General features: G+C 40.1%; 1 protein-coding gene across 1 annotated transcript in view; it reads right to left on the reverse strand.

The window, feature by feature from the left end:
• Positions 1 to 25,636, reverse strand: part of LOC141111715 (mucin-2-like) — a 108,839-nt gene that overhangs the window by 25,543 nt on the left and 57,660 nt on the right. Inside the window, exons 11-20 of the mRNA XM_073603859.1 lie at positions 24,371 to 24,587; positions 18,124 to 18,293; positions 15,962 to 16,031; positions 14,605 to 14,717; positions 12,304 to 12,335; positions 6,381 to 6,558; positions 5,965 to 6,066; positions 3,089 to 3,129; positions 1,370 to 1,480; positions 139 to 234 (exon numbers count right to left, since the gene is read on the reverse strand). Coding sequence (XP_073459960.1) covers positions 139 to 234; positions 1,370 to 1,480; positions 3,089 to 3,129; positions 5,965 to 6,066; positions 6,381 to 6,558; positions 12,304 to 12,335; positions 14,605 to 14,717; positions 15,962 to 16,031; positions 18,124 to 18,293; positions 24,371 to 24,587 — 1,130 coding nt within the window. The remainder of the gene's footprint in view (positions 1 to 138; positions 235 to 1,369; positions 1,481 to 3,088; positions 3,130 to 5,964; positions 6,067 to 6,380; positions 6,559 to 12,303; positions 12,336 to 14,604; positions 14,718 to 15,961; positions 16,032 to 18,123; positions 18,294 to 24,370; positions 24,588 to 25,636) is intronic.

Raw genomic sequence — 25,636 nt, forward strand, 5'->3', positions numbered from 1 at the left:
CGAGGCTCTGGCATAAGTAATGGTATTCTTACAGTGAAATAATAGTGAAATAGGCTTTGTCAGTTGAACCAGATTGTTTTAAATGTTTTATGTATTAATTTGAAGACCAAGTTCTAAAAAATATTAAGTGTGAGATACCTGTAGCAAACTTAATCCATCTTTGTCATTGATGACACAAAGAGTCTGTATACAATCACCACAACAATCACTTGTGCTGTTCATCAACTCATAGCCCTGCAAAAAGCAAAATACATATTTGTTCACATTTTTTTTTCATACAAACCCTTTTATTGAGGGTTTAAAAGCATAACAAAGGAAAGCAGTACACGGGATGTAACTTGTACATACAAAATAACATATAAGTATATCCAAGGCTCAATGGAAAAAGTAGTTAATCATTAGAGACCATAGAGTACGCATGGAATCAGTCCAGAGTCATAAGTATCAAAGTGTCTGTATATCTTAAATATTCTACAGTTCAATCTATGTATTCCACAGAGTTAACTGTACCAAAAATAGTTACATCACTGTTTCCTGGTTCAAGAATTAGAGTAATAATATTAACTAGAAATAAGCCGAGTAGGCTTCCTAACAAATCAGTCTAAGAAAAGAGAAGAAAATGTAGAAAAACCTTTAAAAAAAGAAGAGATAAGCAATGAACAGTGTGAACAGTATATATATCTATATATAGATAGATATATATCTATATCTATCTATATATAGATATATATCTATATATATCTATATATATAGATATATATAGATATAGATATATATATCTATATCTATATATATAGATATCTATATCTATATCTATATATATCTATATATATAGATATATATATCTATATCTATATCTATATCTATATATAGATATAGATATAGATATATATATATCATACCATTAGGGGAATTATTGTAAGGTTTTTAATTTCGTCCAATGAAGTTACTATATGACTCCCAGCTTGCCCACTTACGGTCAAAGATATGCGATGTTTTAAAAATGGTGTGATGTACTCGCTCCATTAGTCGCATGGCTTCCATTCTCTGGAGCACCTGGTCCAGGGTACTGTAGGGGCACACCAGTTTAGTGCAATAGCCCAGATAATGGCACAGAAAAGTGTATGGGCTAATTTTTGGGTTAAGGCTGGGACAATATGTCAATATGGTAAGGGAGCCCGTTATCTGGGCTACTCTAGAGGCAGCCTTATGCCAAATCGGTTGAAGACCAGGGTGTTTGTTCACATTTTATACATATATTCATTAGAACAGTTAAATTTACAAATAGAAGTCATAGAAGTCATTGCTTTTACTGGAATATCCAGGGTATGTGTGCAATATTGTGAAGGGTTGAACATACTACACTTACCTGGGGACACTGTTTGTTGCAAGGTACATCTGTGCACTGTATCTCTGCTTCAGAACCAAAGTTTGAGCACACACAATTCTTGCACTTGTCAAGGAATACTTTAGCTCCAGGCTATAGAGAAAAAAATCATATTCATAATTGGATGTGGTCAATGTAATGATTACGTGGATGCTTATACACAGGAAATTCTAATTAGAATGTCAATCTAATTACCCTGTCACATTTATAATGTTATGTATATATACTTGTGATCTACAAATTACAGTTTTTTTCAGAACATGCAATTTTGCAGGCTTCATGTCACTTCTTTGAATTGCTGGTAATACAAAAACCTGGGCTGTCTTCTAATAAGCCCTTATGTATCTCCCCTACCTTCTCCCTATTAACTTCTACATCAGAACCAACCCATACCAGCCCAGTAAATACAGTAAATTTGTTTAGCTGTAAGCGGATGTTAAATCTTTTGACAAGAAGCATAAATATAGACTGGTTGCTTTTGTGTGTTTTATATTATCTGTGCAAGATTGTTTTTCACTGCTTTTTTGTAATTGTGGTATAGAGTACAGAATACATAAAATCATTCATATTAATCCCTTCCCCAGAGTAATGTGCAAAATAATGTCTTTTTTGTACTAAAAAATGACATATATTGAAGGACTAATTTAGGCAGTTAGTTTTCATACCCATAATCCGAATTCCAGAAAAAAGGGTAAGTGCACCTATAGTACAATGCCATATCTTCCAGTTGCCATTCTTTAGAAATCAAATTCTTATGCTCCTCTTTCCTCACCATTTGTCCCTCTATTTGGTCTGATGTATAGGCTTATATAAAAAAAAAATGAACTGCTCAAAGTGTTATACTACACTAAACCTTGCATGTGACCTTTTAACTGATGCATCTGATATGTTGAAATAAAGGAAAAGCAGTGGTAAAAAAACCTTGTAGTTTTAACCTATTATTATTATTATTATTGAGTCTTCACGATCTACATAACTGGGAAACATGGCATAGACATTTTTCTTTTCCTTGCATTCTTTGTGCTAAAAGGTGGTTCTCTTTCTATCTTAGAATGTTAAGAGGTTTGCACATAATGTTTTCAGATCATTTTTATACAAGCACATACCTACCTGTAGCCCATTCCAACAAAATCTTAACTATGCAACTTGTCTGGTGCTGCATATCCTCTCCTAAACATTTTGTAAGCTGACTTGTACACCTCCTTTACATTGCATACTCTATTCATAGTCACCTGGACAGGTGGTGAGCGGTCTTTCAATTGAAATAGAAGCTGCAGTGCACTTGGATGGATGGGAATTTTCAGAAGAAGTAGTGTGGTGCTCATGAAGCCGCACCATGTAGCTCTCAGCAGAGCAGGATTTAAGGTCAGTATATATACTCATACTGGGTACGAGGCCTAATAGATATATATACTTATAGGGTGTGCTCTATAAGTGCACTTCCCCTTAAACTCAGTAAAGACATCCTTAGGCAATATAAAAATGGTAACCATGCAGTTTCTTACAATACTTTATAGACACATCTCAGATATCAAAGGAAGCTGGTAAACCGAAAGAAATGGTCTAATTCACTAAATATTATTTATATGCTGCTTTAATAAATCTCTGTTTACTTAACATCCAGCAGTATGCTGAAAAAATAAGCAGATTTAGGAGCAGCATAAAATCATCAAGGTGTTTGATTTACTCTAAAGAACTTACCTTATATTCTGCATTTTCGTGTACACAGACTTTCTTCGGAACTGCAAAAAGAGCACAGCAGGTTGGTTTATATGTGCAAAGAAGGCTGCTATTTCACATATGTTCTTTGTTCAGTTTTAGATACAATTTAAATTATATTAACTACTTGCTAACACATAATCAACTTACAATTTAGTATCCAAAAATATTGCACATAACCTACTTACATCTTGTACTAAGAGAATATGTAGGCTACCATTGCTGGCCTTTTCTTCCAGAAATGCAAATGACCTGGCTTTCATTCTAACCCAGAGGCTTTAGCACTTTCTGAGTTGCTGACCTAGAATCAGTATGCGGATCAAGAATTCTGACTCCACTGTTTGCCTGAGGTTTCCGTGTCAGGGAATCTTGCTAAAGCCATAGATAGTCAGGCAACTGTTTTTTTCAGAAGGTCGCAAATGGCTTCATCCATATTTCTCTCAATACAGCTTTTCTTGAAATCCAATAATTCCAGTCCCATGTTATACATGGATTAAAGAAGTATTGTGTTTCCAAGATAAAATGTGGACTGGAAAGGTTACACTTTTACTTCCCTTGCTCAGCAATGCCTCTCTAGGGCTGCGTCTAGAAATGCTGTCAGTTCTTTAAAAAAGTGCCCCCCCCCTTTTTTTTTGCTGACACAATGTGGGGAAGGTTTACTTAAAACTAGTGCATGCAGAATCTGGTGCGGTTGTGCATATTAACCAATCAGTGTCTAATTTCTACTTATAACTATACTATAGTTCAAGCAGATATTACTAAAGGCCTTATTTCTAAGGTATATATAGACATGTGTAGAACGGAAAAATTAATTTAATTTCGGATAGATTTGTTAAGCTACTAATTTCATTTCATTGATTCGTTTTGGAATTAGTTTTTAATTTCATTTTGTTTCATTTCATTTTTTTAATTCATTTTCTAACAAATTCCAAATTTAAGGAACAATTCAAATTCGGATCAGTCGAAAAATGGTCGACTGATTTGAAGTCTATGTGAAGAATAGCTGGTTGTTAAGGAGCGGTACAGGAAGCCAGCTGCCGCATCCTTAACATTCATTGACTCATCATCTGTCAGCGGGCTTCCGTGCTAAGAGCTGAAATGTAAACAAAAGAATGCCATACCAGGCCACATGCCCTCAACATGCGGTGGCGCTTTGGGGCAGGGGGGCAGAGCCAAAGCACCTTGTTCCCATGGGCAAGGGCCTCTTCCCCACAACCCTGGGCTGTAGATGTGGAGGTTTGTGGGCGGGGGGGCTTATCAGAATCTGGAAGCCCCCTTTAACAAGGTGGCCCTCAAATCCCAACCCCCCCATGTGAATCAGTATGGGGTACATAGTACCCCTATCCATTCATCTAAAAAGTGTAAAAAGTGAATAAAGACACTACAAAATTTAGTTGAAATGTGTTCAATTTAGTTTTGTTTACTCTTCACACAGAATTCAAATTGGTCGATCATTTTTCAATCAATCCTAATTCAAAACGTTCCAAAAATTTGGGATTCGTTAGAAAACGAATAAACAAAACGAAATTGAACAAGTTTCAACAAGTCTCCAAATAACCAAACATTTGTTCGAATTTACATTTGGACCAAAACTAATTGCACATGCCTAGGTATATACATGGTTGTTATACACAGTAAATTCCATTCTAAATTTACTACTCCATGCAGGCATAGATGGGAGATGGATATGGATGTAACCTTAGAAGATATAAGGGATCTAGTATTGTAGAATGTGCAGCTGCGTAAGATATGCAATCTCCCGACTACTTTATAAATCTGTTTTGGAGATGTCCTAAATGTTATCAATTGTGATAGATACTCTAAATACTGTATATGGCTCATTGACTTTAGACCCTGTTCTATGCCTATTGGGAAATCCGGTGATTTGAATTACCAGGTATTGTCTGTTTCAAGATCACTTTTTTGTCACGCAAGTTGTTAGCTTACTGATGTTTTTTTTGTCTAATTCTCCTACCCTTAGAGATTGGATACTGGAAATGAATAAACATGTAATGTTTGAGACGTATATACATTCCCAACATACAGTAATGCTTTCCATAAATTTGAAAAAAATCTAGAAAAAATGGATGAAGGCAATGCATTCTATTCATGTTTCATAATTGAAGTTGGGTATGTTTTGAGCTTGTTGGGATGATTTGCTATAAAGCTTTAGTACACTATCAATAGAACATACTGGTGCACAGGAATGTTACTTCCCAGCATTTTGCTATACATGATGGTACTGAATTTCATGTACTGATGTGCTTTTGGTGCTTTGTTGTCCTGTGAGGTAACTTGCTTCTTTTTGTTTTTTTGTATTCTGAACAAAAAAAAAAAAAACTTCTAACTTCACTTTGTTTAATAAAGCGTTGACAGAAAAACCTAGAAGCTGATTGTTTACTATGCACAGCTGTGCCAGATTCTGTGTGCCCAGGTTTTAGTAAATGTTTTACTGATCCATTGATCCCCTGTTCAATGAGAGTGCACAAAGTGGATAAGTGACTAGTGGGTAGGTGAGACATAGTGCTGATGGTAAGGCTTAGCACACAACTCAAGGTATTCCAATGTTCATAGCAAATGTAAAACATCTAATATGTGAAAGTTTTTCTAGCTAAGGGAGCTAATAGCAGGCACTTTGTCTTGTGGTGTGCACTCCTAGGCCACATTTTTAGTTTTCTTCAGATTGCAGCATAAGTTCTATTTACACTCTTGGAGATCCAGAAAGAAAATAGTCCAGTAATAGTATGCATAATGTATTATAATGATGCTCTACTTTCATACTATAGATGTGTATGTGAACTGTTTAAGTCCCAGAAATGTAAAAAAAAAAAAGTCCACCTGTAGAGGACACAACGTACCACAGTTATACAATCTACAACAGCTTCCATTTGCAATAACAGCAAGAGCTTCATAGCCAATTGTACAGGAAGGTTTACTTGGGCATTGATTAATGTCACATACTGTAAGAAAAGATACAATATTTAGGGTTAGTCAAGCTTACTTACTTATACCATATAATGACATACTTAACTTCATATATTTTGAGAACATTTATAATAAGGCGCATATCTGTCTGCATAACTGTTTTGAAACATATATGTCTGATGCTTGTGGCCAGCCAGACCAATCACATATTTTCTTGGTCACGTTAATGAGGAATGAACCTCCTAAGTAGGAAAGGTCTCTTGATAGTACACCTAAAAGAGCCAATACTCATACCTTTCTATGATTTCCTGGAAAAAAAAATGTGCAAAAATATTAAAGTAGCACTTACTGCAAACCGTTTCATTACAACAGGGGTCATTAGAGTTGATCCGGGTCACAGGAATGAAACCTGCCTGCTCACATGTGACATTCTTATTCATTGTACACTTGTGTTTGTCGCAATAGAGACCACTGCCACCTTCCCTGCAGACACAGTCCAGGCAACCTAACTGGAAATTTTCTCCAAACTGTAAAGTGAAGAATGAGCACAATTATGAAAATGTTTTACTTACATATCTATGCTAATTTACAATAACCAAAATTAGGAAAAAGACCTTCTTTGTGGCAAAAAACCTTTAGTATCACTTTAAGTCAGCTGGTGTAAAAGGGCCAGCTAGGGGTCGTTTTGATAAGCCAGCCCCTTGCTATAAAAGGGTGGGTTCCTAGTAGCCATATTGATTAATGTGTTTTAGCTGTGATAGGAAAAGCATAGAGAGTGCTGCTGATAATGGTACAGGGACAGATAAGTGTAGGGCTTGTAGGCACTGGCAAGTCTGTTAAAGTAAATACAAACCCTTAATGAATGTCTGATAGGTAGCAAAATAATGTGTATCTTGGGGTATTTGTGGGTGGAGGAGGAGGGAAGCGTTTTTACCTTCTTTCAGCATTTGTTTTATCTTAAGGGTGATGTCCTGCAGTCTCTTTACAGCCTATCCCTGTCCACATGCACTACAATGATAAAAGACTGCATGTGTTTTATTTTTCCTGGGGCAAATTTCCTAATTGTTGATGGCTGCAATTGTTTCTTTTCACAGGCCTTTTTTAAAGCCTGTATTCCATCAAAATGTCCACTGCATTGAAAACCCCCACACCCCAAAGTCAAATCCTGCAAAAAAAAAGGCTTTCGCTTAAAAAAACAACAAAAAAAAAAAAAAAAAAAAAACCCTCAGCCCTAGCTTCCAACGCATTCCAGGAGGTTCAGGGGACATCACTGTACCTTACAGCTGCCTCCTGAGATAGCTGGGAGTTTGAAATCACATGCCATTCACCAAATTGCAAAGGTATGTTCTCGTGGGATTTTGAGGGCCCAACTATCACAGGAAGCAGCAGTAAAGCACTATATCATCACCTGCAGCTCCCATAAGTGCTAGGAGCTGGGGTAAATATTTTAATACATTTTCTTTAGCAACAACTTTATTTTAACCACTTCCATACTGTGCATTTTCACCCCCTTCCTGCCCAGGCCAATTTTCAGCTTTCAGCACTGTCACATTTTGAATGAGAATTGTGCGATCATGCGACGTTGTACCCAAATTAATTTTGATCATTTTTTTTCCCCACAAATAGAGATTTCTTTTGGTGGTATTTGATCACCTCTGCGGTTGTTATTTTTTGTGCTATAAACAAAAAAAGAGCGACAATTTTGAAAAAAAAACCCACAATATTTACTACTTTTTGCTATAATAAATATCCCAATTTTTAAAAAAAAAAACAATTTTTTCCTCAGTTTAGGCCGATATGTATTCTTCTACATATTTTTGGTAAAAAAAAAAAAAAACGCAATAAGCGTATATTGACTGGATTGTTCAAAAGTTATAACGCCTACAAAATAGGGGATAGAATTATGGCATTATTTATTTATTTATTTTTTTTCACTAGTAATGGTGGAGGGGACTCACAAGGGGAGGAGATCGATCGGTGTTCCTCTGTAATGGGAACACACGGATCGGTCTCCTCTCACCTGACAGGACGTGGATCTGTGTGTTTACACACACAGATCCACGGTCCTGCTGTTACCTGGCAATCGCAGGTGCCCAGCGGACATCGCGGCCGCCGGGCACGCGCATCAGGTCCCCCGTCCACAATGCAGGAAATCCCAGGACGTCAAATGACGCCCGCCCGGAGGGATGAAGGGTTCCTGCGGGTGTCATATTACAATACAGCGGTAGGGAAGTAGTTAAAGTCATCTTTGCAGGTGATTTGACTTTGGTGGTGGGGGCTTTTTCATGGAAGGTCTACTTTAAATTGTGACAACAGTGGAAAATGCAATCTACAGGTATGACATTGTTGGAAATGAAGCGGTGTTGTCACCCTATAACATAATTTGTATTTTGACTATATACTGTATATATATATCTATATATATATAGATATATATATATCTATATATATATAGATATATATATTAAGACAAAGTGCCCAAACAAGGATGTTTATATCAGTGTCAACAGGTGTTACTTTTTTTCTGAATGCTGGCAAGTAAAATGCAAATAGGCTTTCCAAGGGATATTATCACATTAAAGATAATATTAGATTTTAGAGGTTGGGTTTACATCTACTTTAACAAACTATAGGGTAGATTTACTAAAACCGGAGCACTCAGAACCTGGTGCAGCTGTGCATAGTAGCCAATCAGCTTCTAACTTCAGCTTGTTCAGTTAAGCTGTGGCAATAAAACCTAGAAGCTGATTGGTTACTTGCTCTCTCTGTGGTAAAGATCTGCATACCCAAAATTCCTTTAAGCCCTGGTTTACACCAGTGCAGCTTTGAAATCGTGCTACTTCAGCGCGATTTCAAAGCCGCCCGATCAGTACGAGTGTGATATACCATTTCATTGTGGCTTGTGACTTCATTTAACAGAAGTTAATACAAGTTGCGATAAAATCGCAAAAAAGTAGTGCAGGATCCTTCTTCAAAGTCGCTGCGATTTTGAACTGTCAAATTGCATTGGTATGAACCAGTGCTAAGGGCCAATGTCTGTCCACAACACAATAATAGCTAGCTTTTTAATTATTATCACCTTAGCTACTTTGCTTCTGTTAAGTGGGGTCTTTTCATGTGTTTTTTATAGTTTATAGTTTTTAGAGTGCCATTTTTTTCTCAGCACCTCACTGGAAAAATAAATGTAAAAACACTGTGCTCACAAAATCACTGAACACACTCAGCCCCCCGTCTCATATGCCCAAAAGTGATCTTTTTAAATTAAACATACATAAGATAAATGTACTGATTTTATCAGTAACATCTGCAGTGGATGGTCAGGGATAAAAAGGGAACGGTTGAATTAAACCTGAACTTGAACATGAACATATGATGACATGGGTCAAGAGAGTGTAACACATAGATTGCAGGGGTCAGGATTAAGTAACACACAAATTTCAGGGACCAGGATTAAGTAACATACAGAGTTCGGGATTAAATAACAGATTTCAGGGGTCAGGATTAAGTAATGCACAGAGTTCAGGGATCAGGGTAAGTAACAAACAAAGTTCAGGGGTCAGGATTAAGTAATGCACAGAGTTCAGGGATCAGGGTAAGTAACAAACAAAGTTCAGGGGTCAGGATTAAGTAATGCAGAGAGTTCAGGGATCAGGGTAAGTAACAAACAAAGTTCAGGATGAAGTAACGCACAGAGGTCAGGGATCAGGATTAGGTAACATACAGAGTTCAGGGGGCAGGATGAAGTAACGTAGAGAGTTCAGGGAACAGGATTAAGTAACTTACAGTGATTTGGGGTCAGGATTAAGTAACACACACTGTTCAGGGGTCAGGATTAAATAACGCACAGATTGCCATGGTAAGGATTAAGGCTCCATTCAAACTTAGCATTTTTGGAACGCAAGACAAACCTAGTCAGAAAATGTGTATTTAGCTATGCATATCAGAAACATGCTGCAAATGTGCTTTGCACCTGCAGTGGCTTTAATTGTTAATGGCACCCTGAATGCCGGTAATAAGCATTTGTCATGCAGCAAATGTGCTACAAATGTGTGAAAAAACATTCCAAGCTCCACTCCAACACTTTTGGAGCTTCTTTGGAGCATTTGTTGCTTGTAGAGCAGCTTATTCAAATGAATGGGCTGCCCTCTACTTGAGAAGCAGAAACCCACAAAAAAAATGCAAGCTGGAACACAGGTGTGAGTACGGTTCAGACAACTTTAAAGTAAATGTAAAGGTTCTTTTTTTTTTAATAAAAAACATGTCATACTTACCTGCTCTGTGTAATAGTTTTGCACAGAGCAGCCCTGACCCTCCCCCAGCGCTCCTGGCTCTTCTCCCCTGCCAAATGCCCCCAGAGCAAGCAGCTTGTGCTTGTACATGCTTTCTCTCGAATCGCCTCTGTGTGTTTCTTTAAGACACACAGAGAACAGCTTGACCCCGCCCCCTGCTCCCTCTTTACTGGCTGTGACTGACAGCAGTGGGAGCCAATGGCCAGTGAGGAGAGAGAGACCCGAGAGAGCTTGTGCACATCACTGGTTTGTGATCAGGCTCAGGTAAGTATTAGGGGGGCTGAGAGGAGAGCTGTTCACTGAAGGCTTTTACCTTCATGCATAAAAGGGGCATGCGCATGTCGCCAGAGAGGCACGATTGCGCGCTGATTGGACAGAGGGGGAGACAATCAGCGGGTCTGGCAGACCTGATGACCGCCAGACACCTGCAATTAATCATGAGAGAGGCAGAGGAGCACAGAACGGTAAATTGCCATTCTGACAGGGGAGAAGGTAGAGATCGGTGTTCCTGCTGAGCAGGAACACCGATCTCTGTCTTCCCCAAGTCAGAGCAACCCCCACACAGTTAGCAAGCACCAGCTAGGCACACAGTTAAAGTGGAGTTCCACCCACTTTTACAACTCTTCAGCATCCCTCACTACACTGTAAACAAATTGGATATATTTTTATTTTTTTTCTCAGCACCTACTGTATATCTGCTGTATTCATTTTTCACTTCCTCCTCCCTGGCCGTGGCCCATCGCATCATTTCCTGTTTGCAATGCCTTCTGGGAAGGAGCGGCAACTTCCTCTGACACTGCCATTCCTATGGAAACCTGACCTGAAACCTATTACACTGCTTGTGCTGCACTGAGCATGTGCGAGATCTGCAAGGATGAAATCCGGGAAGAAATACAATCTGGCCTCAGATGCCCACACTTAAGATGGCCACGGCCTGCTGTAAGTTTATAAAATAACAAACTACTGCTATAAACTAACAAAACAGACCTTAGTTTACAGACTAACTTTACTAGAATACATTAAGCTTGTGTATTATAGGTGTATTTTTATTTAAAAAGTATAATTTCGGCCGGAACACCACTGCTGGATCCCTGACAGGCTTAGGTAAGTGTTTAGATTTTAATAAAATAGGGAATGCATTAAGGTAAAAAAACACCCAGCCTTTAGAACCACTTTAAGATATGTCCCCCCATAGATTTTATTGGGGTGCATTGCTAAATTTGGGTTTTGTGGATTTTAAGCAGGATTTTCAAACATCTCCTGTGAATTGAACCTGAGCAGATTCACTGATCTGTAAAAGGTAAACCCTTCAAAATTTTCTTCTCCTCCTCCCATTAGGACTGACAACTCATATAAGACTTTCTATAGTATTGACAATATAACATGCATTGCTCTTGGTGTAATAAAAAACTGAAATTTCCTGCCTGCATTTATATAAGTCTACCTTTCATTATAAATGGTGGTAGAATAAAATGCTTATTAAAAGACTTTTATTTAATGTGTGCATTGTACACTAATTTGTACTCTGATGGAGTAAATACCTGGGTGTAGGTTTTCTATTAATTGCATTTATTACATTTTTTAAAAGGTCATGTTAGATGTAAGATCAGGTATGCTTGCAATGAATGATAGGGGAGGGCAATATTCGTGGTCTTCGATTGTTGCCTAGGGCAAAGTGGAGTTTAATAAAACTATTCTTCAGGACCTAAGGAATTATTTGCAATTAATACTCAGATGATTCATTTTTTTATTGTTGTGCCTGGCCACCTCTAGTCACAGAGGGTCAACATTATATGCATTAGTCTATTCAGTAGACTTCCATGGATTCAATTACAGCCGAAACTGAGCTTCTTCCCAGATGAACTGAATGTCTGGCTAGGCTAGGATCAATAGAAACTACAGAATAATAAATATTTCATGGATGTTCCATGATGGAAGATTATAGGTATAGAGCAAGTTGATTAAAAAAATAAAATAGCATACCTGTCGTGGCACATTGTCTGGTCCAACACATCCTGAAAGAGACAAAAAAATATTCTTGGCAAAATGTCCCAATATCTAGTATCACCTGTTTATAACTTCACTGTACTATCATACTTTATCCCAGCATTTAAGTGCTTTACCATTCATACATTATATATGTATGTACTTCATAGACTTATTAATCACTATAGCAAGAATATATTCTATAATAAATAATGTAAATAAATGAAGGGATAAATAACAATCATAACAGTACATTCAGAAATACAAATCATGTATATCAGAAATCTAGCTATAGACATCACATAAGCATCTTCCAATCCAGTCAACTTCAGTCGGTTTTGATGACAGTGTGTTTGTAGGCACCAGAAGTCTCAGACCCATTGATCCAGCTTTTTTTAATTAAAAAAAAAGTTTTAATCAAATCTTCTCTTATTACTTGCTCAACAGAGGACTTTTTGGTTCCTTTTGGCCTACCTCACATTAAACCGTGTGGTTAGACTGCCTCATAGTTTTATTACAATCTATCCCCATTACTCTGTCACACGCAGAGCTGCAATGGTCATAGAGCCCCCTGAGTTTTTAATCACAGCCCATAGGGTCTATAGAAAACAAGCACAACTCTACTGTAAATACACCAATATGCTTTTTTAACATCTTTATTATCTACATAGGAGTTCAGAAAACAGAAAGATGGGGCAAAACAGGGACTATATGGTTTTCTATAAATACTAATGAAAGTTTGAGAATCATTCCTAAATATCATACTCCAAATACTTGCATTAACGAATCTCATGGTTTCTTTCTAGAAATTACTTTGTGCAGACCTTTTTTTTTAATGTATTCAATAAGTGAAAATTTTTATTTTTTCTTAAATACAAAGGGTAACATATTTTTATTTTTAGACAATATTTTTTGGGGGGATAGTGTGGTAAGGGGTTAGAATGTGAACATTTAAATTGTATTTTTGTCTCAGCCATTACATTCATCCTCTAATTTGGTCCTGGTGACTATTTTCACTAAGACAGAAAATGCAGAATTTACAATTGTCACAAGAACAGGAGATAGTGGAACAATTTCAAATGGCAACACCTCAAAGACACCAAAGTGGTCTAACAGGGGATTCCCTTCACTTTGTTGAGATTGCATTTTATTTCCTGTTGGATCTGTGGGACAGGAAGTGAAGGGTAAATCTTACCAATGGGACTTAGACAGCTTAAAATAAAATGACAGTGGTTTGAACCCTTTTCTACCCCATTCATAACTAAAAAAATCTTTTTGGCTATACATACAGTTGAATGTTGTTTACACTTTGCTTGCATCATGGTAACTCATTTAACTGTTCATTGTGACAGCTACCTATACTCAAGGACAGAAAGTTATATATAGTTCCATTTATTCTGCACTTCCTGGGAAGGTAAGAAACTTCCTGCAGATAAGGAGTATATATTCCATTCACACACTATACTGGAATCGACCATGTGATTAAAAAAAGTGTCTTGTATGTACTGGCTGGATTGATGTGAACTGAATTTTTTTCTAAGATACTTATCAAGAAACCCCTCTTTGGAATATACAGTATGTGCCTTGGTTACTTTAATGTCCCTGGTGGTATGATTATGTCCGATTTTTGCATCGCGAAGCAGTAAATTGTTTTGCATGGAAATTTGGTGTTTTATATTGTAGGCCTGTAATTCTTAGGAATAACTCACTTAAATCTGTCCAAACAAGAGACTAGTAGAGTCTAGTCATTGAGCAGCCAAATCTTCCGGGTCTGAAGTGGTTAATGTTACATAATAAAGTGGTTTTTATGGTACTCAGTTTCTCTTCTATATGTTGACACAAAGTCTGCGACTGCATATTCTGTTCATGATTGTACTCCTAAAACTCCTGCTTTTCTATGTGATCATACAAGAATAAAGAGCTTTGCACTTTTAGGCAAGCTTGTTGGTGTGCTGCTGAGATATTTTATCCTTCCTGGAAATAATGAAAAGTCTAGTTCATATCAAAACCAGGTTGTTGTTTTGAAACAGCGATCCCTGTTTTGCCCTTGGCTCAGCTGGTGAAGTATATACAAGGTTAAATTTTATACAGGAGACCAGCTCACATGCCTATCAAACCAAACTGAACCAGCCATGCTCAGACTGGATTGAAACTAGCAGAATGGTCTGTTCATCTGTATTTGGCACCTCTGAGCTCGTAATGCTGTAGTCACAAATGAATAAGTTGTTGGTTGCCGGTTCCCCTATTTTTGTACAAAACTACATTAATTAGAGAAGTATAAAATAACACACTCCTTACCACAGTTAGGTACACAAATATCTACAGCTTCACTGTGGCGCATTGTACCATTTGGACAAAAACATCCTTCAATGAAACGAGTATTATTCTGCATCACTGCATATTGTTCTGGCCTGTAAGAAGTCATACAACATAATTCATCTCCATTTTCAAGACGGTTAAAAAAAAAATGACATTCTGACTGATTTAAAGTGACACTCTGTATAGATCACATTATATATACCCTGCTACTATAAGTACTGAGCAGTTACTAAAGCAGGTATTCGCCTGCCAATTGGTTCTCTCATTTTTATGAACAAAGCACTTCTATTTTCTATCACTGGTTTCAACAGCGTTGAAGGCTTTCTGCTCCTTACAGCCAAGCTGCTCCCCCTTATGTCACCAGCTACTGGAAAATTATGTGATCTGAACAGGCAGCATGTTTGTACACAGCTATTGCTAGCTGAAGCTAGAATGTGCAATGAAAACAATTCAGCACGGTGAATACTTCACAAGACTAGTTTACACTGCATCTTCCAACATTGGCCATGAGTGGTTTTGTGTAGGCATGCTGTCTATTCAGATCATGCAAGGATGGGGGGAAGGGCAGCCTCATCTAACAAGTGCTGAAATCATTCAGCACTCCTTAAAATGTTGGAGGCTGTACAAGATAGAAAAGCTTCACTGAAAAGGATGTGACAATGAAGACTGCTGATGTGTACTCATTCACATTGGGGGGGGGGCAATATCTAGGGGACCTCTTATTGTTAAAAAGGACTTCCAGATTAAAAAAAGCCCCCTAACCCACAGACCCCCACAACCACAAGGGCAGGTCAACAAAGCAATTTTTGTTTATACATAGGCCTTCAAAGTACGTCCACAGCTACTTGATGGATCACAGAAGTGCACTTAGTTCTGTACTCCTGTGACCCATTTTCAGCCAACAGTGGGCTGAAGTTCTCTGTCAGCTGACGTCACTCAGCCGGTCCAGGGTCTGAAAAGATCCCAACCTTAAAAGTAGGTATTCCCCCAGATGCAGCTGGCTCAGCCTCTCAGCGTGCCACTGAGAGTCTGAGCCAGCCTCTCCCTCCCCCTCCACAGGCCAGTGTTCCAGTGAGCGCTGGAGGGGCAGAGCAGAGCTTTGATAGTCATTGGTATTTGATCGCTCAGTTCTCAATGTGAAGAAGGCAGGGGACAGTTGCAGCTGGGATTGATGCTGCAGCCATCTAGGGGAGCATGATTGTTTATTTTTTTCTATTCACAAACTTCTCTTTTAAGTGTCAATGCCATGACTATGAAATTACAGTAGCAAGACAAGCAAATCAATACAAACTATGCAGTAATAAAACTGTCTGATGCTTGGTGTTTACACACTTACGTAGTTTGGCATGTTCTTTGTGTAACTGGGCCACATGCATTATAGACTTTGTCTGAAGGGCAAGTAAGTCCTGGAAGTAAAAAAAAAAAATAATGTGTTTACTGTATTGGAAGCATTTAAAAAATGAATACAACATTACTTCTTTATGCGACTACCTGAAAAAATGAGATTGACAGGGATGTAAAATGGAAAGTGGAAGGTGAGGAACGATTGTGCCTAATCACTGTATCCTACTAAATGAGAAGAGACTGTTCAGTTAAAGTGTATGTTTACTTTGCAAAGTAGACGATGATGGATGAGGTGAAGCTGTGCTTATTTTTTTTTTCATTGTGCTTTAATTAAATTCTATTTTTAAAAATTCCTTTACACATAACTGAGTATTAAAAATTAACAAAGATTCACATACACTTTGCAAAGCGGACAGTCTCTACTTCTTTAGTAAATCAATAAATGTATTTTTTCAATAAAGTGTAAGCATGGCACTATAAACAGTTAAAGCGGAGTTCCGACCACATTTTCTTTTTTTCTTTTCTGCATCCCCTTTGCTTTTCTACATAGTTTACATGAACTCATGTCTATAAAATAAATCCCCTTCCTTATACATGTTTTTTAGAATGTACTTACCTAAGATTTTGTCGTCCTGTGCGCTTCCATCTTCATTGTGGGCATGTGAAGCCCACTCGGACTCTTTTCCGGGATACGGTGCTGCTGGCTACCCAGCATGCACCTCCCAATCTCGTGCATGTGCATTGTATGCCGAGCATACCGCCGAAAGTATGTCATTGCGTCACTTCTGTTTTGAATACCTCGCAATGCTGAGCGGCGGCAATGCCCACTGACTCCTGGGAATCGTGACATACATCTCCCAGGAGCCAGTGCGCCACAGGATAATACGTACATCGCCGAGGATCGGAAAAACCTGAATAGAGAAAACCTTGGAAACCGGGTAAGCAAAGCAAAAAAGTATAAAAAATTGCCCAATGGCCAGTTGCAAAGCTAATGAGGAGAAGATTAAAAAGTGGGTGGAACTCTGCTTTAAGTGTATATCAAGCCAAACATTTTGTTTTCTAGTTTTAGGTAGAGGATTCAAATTTCTGTTGAGCTTTTCCTGTTATCTGGGCTTCATTAGATTTACCCTCGCTCCCTGTTTTCCTTACAATGATTTCAACATATAAGGAGTGATGGAAAATCTACAGCAGGAACACATTCAGATGTATCAAAACAAAAAGTATTCATAATCTTAAGGCCCGTACATATGGGCCGATAATTGGGCAGTATTTGCCGGTTCAATAGAAACCCGTCAACATTTGGCCCATGTGTATGGGAGGCGGTCCGACAGAAGCCAGCTTCTGTCAAATGGGCATGACCGAAAAAGATCTACTGGTCAGCATATAGCACCGACCGGTGTGTTCTGGCGGAGGGGGTATCCCGCTGTCAGAACACAATAGCTCAGGGGTGAGATCGCTGTACTAACAACAGAATATCAATACAACATCTCCTTCCGAGCTCTTCAGGTTTTTTTTTGTTTAGCCTGCTGGGTTGAACAAAAAAAAAAAACTACTAGTATGTACAAGGCTTTACAGTTTGTTTTCTTTAGCAAGCAACCACAGCCAGAGTAGAAATGCCTGTCCCCTGCCAGCATACTGTTGAGAAGGACCCTTGCTCCCTGTGTAGAAGTGGTGTTCTCACTGCAGATGCAAGGGTCATGGCCTTTGGTGACTGAGGAGTTTTTTTCTACTCTGAACTGTAAGGCTAGCATTACAGTGTTCTTGTTCAGCCTGCAGTGTGGATGGAGAAATCTCCACTGCCAGCCATTGCGTTTGTGGCTGCTTGAATACCAGAGCAGTGACTGCATCTGAAGGAATGTAGCCACTGCTAGACTGACAATTTTCCAACAGGGTCACCCAAGGCTTGAATTTTGGCCAATTCAGCAGGAATAAGCTGAAATTTTAACCTTTTATAGCCAGTTTAAATTGTGAAACACTTTTTGATTTGTCGCACTTGGAATGTATTTAGCTTGTTTAATGAAAAATTGAGCTTTAACTTGAATAATAAAATGTTATATATTTCACTTAGTAGATATGCTGTACCTGTTTATAAGTACAAATCAGGATAAAAGCTTTCTGCAGTCACAAAACAGATAACTGATTAAAATAACTTACTACATTTTAAAGCTTTATCCCTCCATGGAATGCACATTCCCAGTTCTGCACAGAGCTGTGCGTATTGCTCTAAGCTGGAACATTCCATGTTGGATCCATGACAACTGTCAAAAATACAAGCATTGTAGTACATTTCTGGTGGATAAACTTTATGGCATTCATTGAAGATCCTTGAAAAAAAAACACAGAAAAAGGGTTTAAAGAATAATTATGATATATGAGAAAACTTTTAAAGACATTATAAACATTCCTAACTACACCTTGCAGTTATTTGTTGCCCTGTACGCACATAGTAAATCTTCACATTCCTGTGTCTGATGTTTCTGTTTGTGTTTAAACATGAGGCATGCTGCATGGCACTGCACAGGTTAAAGTGATACTAAAGCCTCATTTTTCTTCTTTAAAAATAAAAAACATGTTATACTTACCTGCTCTATGCAGTTGGTTTTGCACAGAGCAGCCCAGATCCTCCTCTTCTCGGGTCCCTCATTGGTGCACCTGGCCCGTGCTATGGGGGCATCCGAGCCAAGCTGCCGCTCTGTGTGTCCATTCAGACATGGAGCCACAGTTCGGCCCTACCCCTCTCTCTGCTCATTGGCTCACTGACTTTGATTGACAGCAGTGGGAGCCAATGATGTCACTCTGACATCTCAGCCAAAGAGGAGGGAGAGTCCCGGGCAGCCGAGTCTCTCGAGCAACATCGCAGGATCGAAATGGGGCTCAGGTAAGTATTAGGGGGCTGCTGCACAAAGAAGGTTTTTTATCTTAATACATAGAATGCATTAAGATAAAAAAAAAATGTATGACTTTACCACCACTTTAACCGCTTGCTGACCGGCTCACGCCGATATACGTCGGCAGAAGGGCACGTAAAGGCATATTAACGTACCTGTACATTGCCCTTTAAGAAGCGGTTTGCGCCACCGGCGGGCCCGTGCGACCACTGCGAGATTCGTGACTGTGATTGCGGGACCCACGGACTCGATGTCCGCGGGGTTACCCGCGATCGTCTCACGGAGAGGAAGAACGGGGAAATGCTGATGTAAACAAGCATTTCCCCGTTCTGCCTAGTGACACTGATCACAGCTCTCTGTAATCGGGAGCGGTGATCAGTGTCGTGTCACACATAGCCCCTCCCCCCGCAGTTAGAATCACTCCCTAGGACACACTTAACCCCTACAGTGCTCCCTAGTGGTTAACCCCTTCACTGCCAGTGACATTTACACAGTAATCAATGCATTTTTAATCGCACTGATCGCTGTATAAATGTTAATGGTCCCAAAATAGAGCCAAAAGTGTCCGATCTGTCCGCCATAATGTCACAGTCACGATAAAAATCGCTGATCGCCTCCATTACTAGTAAAAAAAAAAATTATTAATAAAAATGGCATAAAATTATCCCCTATATTGTAGACGCTATAACTTTTGCGCAAACCAATCAATAAACGCTTATTGTGATTTTTTTTACCAGAAATACAGTACCTGACCGCGAGATTGTGTTTCCAGCGCGATACCATCACGCTGGTTCTCGGCGACAGGGTACTGTGCATGTCGCGCTGGCTCACTCATCGGGAAAGGAAAACTTTGTTTTCCTTCCGCGATGAGTGACAGGCAGTGCTGACAGCTGTCTGGTATGAATCCTGAGGTGGGAACACTGCGCCAAATTTTAAATGAAAAAAACGGCGTGGGTTCCCCCCCAGGGGCATACCAGGCCCTTAGGTCTGGCATGGATTGTAAGGGGAACCCCCTACGCCGAAAAATTGGCGTGGGGGTCCCCCCAATCCATACCAGACCCTTATGCGAGCACGCAGCCTGGCCGGCCAGGAAAGGGGGTGGGGACGAGCGAGCGCCCCCCCCCCCTCCTGAGCTGTACCAGGCCGCATGCCCTCAACATGGGGGGGTGGGTGCCTTGGGAGAGGGGGGCGCCCTGCGGGGCCCCCCCCACCCCAAAGCTCCTTGTCCCCATGTTGATGAGGACAAGGGCCTCTTCCCGACAACCCTGGCCGTTGGTTGTCGGGGTCTGCGGGCGGGGGGCTTATCGGAATCCGGGAGCCCCCCTTAATAAGGGGGCCCCCAGATCCCGGCCCCCCACCCTGTGTGAATGAGTTTGGGGTACATGGTACCCCTACCCATTCACCTAGGGAAAAGTGTCAATATAAAAAACACACAGTACACAGGTTTTAAGAGTAATTTATTAGTCAGCTCCGGGATCTTCTTCCAACTTCGGGGGGTCTCCTTCCGACTTCTCCCGGTGTTCGGCCTCTTCTCCCGGTGTTCGGCCTCTTCTCTTGGGCCCCGCCGCTATCTTCTTCCAGCTCTATTGCCAGCGAGGGGCCCGGTCTGCTGCCGCTGTCTTGTCGCCGCTGTCTTGCCGCCGCTGTCTCGCCACTTCTTCCCTGATGTTGACACAACGCTTTCTCCGGCTGGAATGCTGTGTGCGAGCTGCGGAGCCATTTATATAAGCGGTGACCCCGCCCCCTTACGACGTCATGGTCCCAGCATGCGCAGGGACTCTGGCGTCATAAGGGGGCGTGGCCCCAGAGTCCCTGCGCATGCTGGGACCATGACGTCGTAAGGGGGCGGGGTCACCGCCTATATAAATGGCTCCGCAGCTCGCACACAGCATTCAAGCCGGAGAGAGCGTCGTGTCAACATCGGGGAAGAAGAGAAGAAGAGAAGAAGTGGCGAGACAGCGGCGACAAGACAGCGGCAGCAGACCGGGCCCCTCGCTGGCAATAGAGCTGGAAGAAGATAGCGGCGGGGCCCGGGAGAAGAGGCCGAACACCGAGAGAAGAGGCCGAACACCGGGAGAAGTCAGAAGGAGACCCCCGAAGTTGGAAGAAGATCCCGAAGCTGACTAAATTAATAAAAAATAAAAAATAAATTGCTCTTAAAACCTGTGTACTGTGTTTTTTTTATATTGACACTTTTCCCTAGGTGAATGGGTAGGGGTACCATGTACCCCAAACTCATTCACACAGGGTGGGGGGCCGGGATCTGGGGGCCCCCTTATTAAAGGGGGCTGCCGGAATCCGATAAGCCCCCCGCCCGCAGACCCCGACAACCAACGGCCAAGGTTGTCGGGAAGAGGCCCTTGTCCTCATCAACATGGGGACAAGGTGCTTTGGGGTGGGGGGGCCCCGCAGGGCGCTCCTCTCCCCCAAGGCACCCACCCCCCATGTTGAGGGCATGCGGCCTGGTACGGCTCAGGAAGGGGGGGGCGCTCGCTCGTCCCCACCCCCTTTCCTGGCCGGCCGGGCTGCGTGCTGGGATAAGGGTCTGGTATGGATTGGGGGGGACCCCCACGCCAATTTTTCGGCGTAGGGGGTTCCCCTTACAATCCATGCCAGACCTAAGGGCCTGGTATGATCCTGGGGGGGGAACCCACGCCGGTTTTTTCATTTAAAATTTGGCGCGGTGTTCCCGCCTCAGGATTCATACCAGACAGCTGTCAGCACTGCCTGTCACTCATCGCGGAAGGAAAACAATGTTTTCCTTTCCCGATGAGTGAGCCATCTCGGCGCTGGCTCCTGCGATGGGGCTCGCAGGTGTCAAATCTCGCCGAGAAATGCGGTGAGATTGACACAATATCGCGGTCACCTACTGTATGTAGAAGAATACGTATCGGCCTAAACTGAGGAAAAAAAATGTTTTTTTATATATTTTTTGGAGGTATTTATTATAGCAAAAAGTAAAAAATAATGTGTTTTTTTTCAAAATTGTTGCCATTTATAGCACAAAAAATAAAAACCGCAGAGGAGATCAAATACCACCAAAAGAAAGCTCTATGTGTGGGGAAAAAAGGATGTCAATTTTGTTTGAGAGCCACGTCGCACGACCGCGCAATTGTCAGTTAAAGCGGCGCAGTGCCGAATCGCAAAAAGTGCTCTGGTCTTTTTCCAGCCAAATGGTCCGGGGCTTAAGTGGTTAATGCATGACCTCTGCCTGTAGTGTGAGAAATGAGCTTCCTGTGGAGAAACTACATATCTCACAATATCTGGGTCACTCAATGTAGTGCTGGTGCAGATAAGAGCTAAATAATCATTGATCATGAATCATAGATTTGGCACAGAGACAAACAGGCAGACAAATAACAAAGAGCTCATGTGTGCTGAAAGAGATGTGTTTTCATTACATTACCACTCACAGAGTAACTGACAAGACATGACTAGGGTAGCCAGATACCTTACTGCCCCACCAATACATGTAAATCTTACCTCTATATTAATGACGCTGACACTTGAATGGATTTAAATGGCCTTTATGGCCTTTATTTAACAAAAACCAATAAAAAACTGTAAACTTTTATTTCAAATATTTAAAATTGAATTTACATATTCAAAATATTCAAAAAGATTTTAAACTCGAAATTCCAGTAATTTTGGTTTTCTGGTCCCTGACGACCCTCTTTAACTTTTGAGCCTGTAGCCCCATTTGTTAGCATCTGCCCCCAGCTGCTAACTCGCCTCGAGGGCACACTAACTGACCACAGACCCCCACTTAGTACCCGTTGGTCCAACAAACTGACACTAGACCAACCGGACTACTCCATCCTGGGATGTGTCCCAACTTTTCAAAAACTCCTTTTCATATATATCTATATATGCATATATATACTCCTGTCGTCAAGGACCTGACGCCACCCACTTTCTGGTAAGAACCATTTTAACCACATTTTTTAGGGCGGGAGGGAGGGAACGTTCTTCCTAGCTGTCTCACCCACGACTGAACTTTCCACTCCCCCCAGCTACTTTCCAAAGTTACACACTCCTCCCCTCTGCACTAATCCCCCAATCCCAACAGGGAAAAGAATTCCCTAAACCACTCCTACCAAAATTAACCTGTTCCTAAGCTACTTGCACCCTGTCATGTCTGCACTATGCTTCCTCTTCTTTTACAGCTCCGTACATATCTTGCATGGGATACTGTGTGACCCGGAACAAGTAGTTGCCTCTCCCTTTGGTAAATATGACCATGTTAGGTGGATTAATGCATGGACATATAGGAATTGATCAGCCATTACACTACAAACTGCAGCCACAACATATGAGCCCATCATTACAAGGTAAGGCAAACAAACACAGGGAATAGAAATACACCAATACATTCCAATATAAGAAATATTGTTTTTCAATTTGGATAAAGTAGAGAATGCTTAAAACCCCTGTCATTTTTTTTTTTTTTTTTTTTATCCTTATCTTTCCAGACTGAGGGAAATCACCTCCTGGACATTTGCTCCCAGAACAAGTGTCTTCCTTAGAAAAGTGGTGATAACTCTGGTGATAACTAAGGCCGATTCACATCTGTGCACTGCATTTTAGGGGCACTGGGTTTTAGATGCATTTTAGGCGCATTACCAATGAACGCTCTATGGTGCAGATGTGTGAACGGGACCTAAATCTTCCTAATGGATATGCAGATAGCAATAAAAAATAAAACTTTGCTAGAGGTTCTAAAACCCCTTCACACTAAAACACAAAGCTGTGCCCCTATATACACTCTACTTAATGTGATAGAAAACAAAATGTGTAGTGCTATACTGCCTATATGTGAAACGTAGCCGTACACTATTTGTTTTCGACAGCACAGGTTTATATATATATATATATATATATATATATATATATATATATATATATATATGTACACACACACACACACACACAGTATTAACTAAGGTGATACTGTTACACATTGAGGGTCGAGTCACACCACAAAAATGCATTCCAGATGACTTTTTCCTTTCAGTTCACGACACAAATACTCAATCCAGATACATTTCTGTGTGCGCATTTTTTTGGCATTTTCAATGCGTTCCAGTGCATTTTTTACCCTCTTAGGTTTCTTTTCTTCAAGGTTTTCCTTTTCAAGTGTTACATTCTGGTGTGTTTTTTATACGTTTAGACGCGTTCCGGTTTGTTTTTTATGTGTTTTGATGCATTCCAGCAAGTTCTGTGCATAAAATATTCTGCATGTTCTGATTTTTTTTTTTTCTGCACTGAAACTGACTGCACTGGTGTGAACCATGCCATTGGAACCCATATAATCTACTGTCTATTTATTATTGATGCAGAAAAAACGCACTGGACTGCATCTGGTGTAAACCGACCCTTAAGCACAATAGACTGTGTGACTTGGCCAGAATGTTTGCTATCCAATCAATTATCATATTTCTTTTTGCTTTTTCTAGGTATTTAAAAAAAACAATCACCCTGATGTATTTTGCAAAGAATCTATAAATGCTTACATGTCATTGATGATTTGGCAGGTTGTCGATGGTAAACAAGTTGTAGTTGTAGTGCTGCGTGTAACATTGACTATGGGGGAGACTGTCGTTGTTCCAATGACACAATTAGGTTTCGTTGTATCATTAAAAAGCCATGTAGGTGCCATATCTTCACAGTTTGATACATAGTTACCACTTTTTGTCAAGCAGTCATCTGATCTGTTGTTGTTGCAAGTGCCTAGATAAGATATATTCATTTGAAATATCAGAAAATAAAATACAATGCATATTTCTTCTTTCCTAATTCTATTTAATAAAGTAGCCCATTTGCTGAAATAGAAAATAAAAAACTGAAAAGCTATTGTAAAAGACTTTATACTTACCTAGTTGCAGAAATGTTTCCCACTCCCCTCTCAACAGCATATAATATTTTTACACATGACATTGGGTGCAGGTTCTCGTAACACTTGCCTTATCCTCCAATGTAATATTGGAAAAAAACAAAAGCCGCACTCTGAAAAGATCTACTTTAAAAGTTTATTTTAACTCAAACACTATGGAACACTTGCCTGGGCTCCTTCCTTCCTCACTCATAATGAGGGTTACTCGATGAATACGCTCTATATGAATGAAGCACGTTAAAGGGAGGAGCACAGGCACATTCCAGCGTTTTGAAGCTAAAACCCTTACAGTGGATCTATTTTTCATGCATGTTTCCTTTTTATCCTGAATTTATATTTACTTGTTCCTCTGTGGAGTAGGGCATGGTGAGGGGGGCAGCTTTGCTCTGAGACTGCCACCTGGAGAGGTAATTATAAAGTATTTTCTTTCACAGAAACGTTTTCATTACTATTTCAGTAACAGGGTTACTTTATATACATATCAATAGCAAATAACCAGATCTATACAATTTGACTGTACATGCTGTAACTTGAAAATGATACCAATATTCAATATCTGTCTCCTGTGTATACCCAAATCCTATTGGTCACATGCAGCTGAAGAAATTGCTTATTATGTGGCCTTTTTACAAATTGTAAAAGCCATTCCAAAAACTAAAATGTTATAATGGTCATTGCCTACAGTACATGGTAAATCTTTTACTGTAAAGTCTATACCTGGTTTTGTTCTAGTATCTACAAAATATGCCTGCTTTACCCTCAAGTCTGGGGTTCCTTTTTCTAAAATAGCATTTATCTTTGATGAATTTACAACTTCACCATCTGACATACCTAAATTCAACCTGAAAATAGGTTGAGTATGTAGCGCTTACAACAATAGGAGCCG

This window comes from Aquarana catesbeiana, linkage group LG11 (assembly GCF_042186555.1).
Source record: "Aquarana catesbeiana isolate 2022-GZ linkage group LG11, ASM4218655v1, whole genome shotgun sequence".
Lineage (NCBI taxonomy): Eukaryota > Metazoa > Chordata > Amphibia > Anura > Ranidae > Aquarana > Aquarana catesbeiana.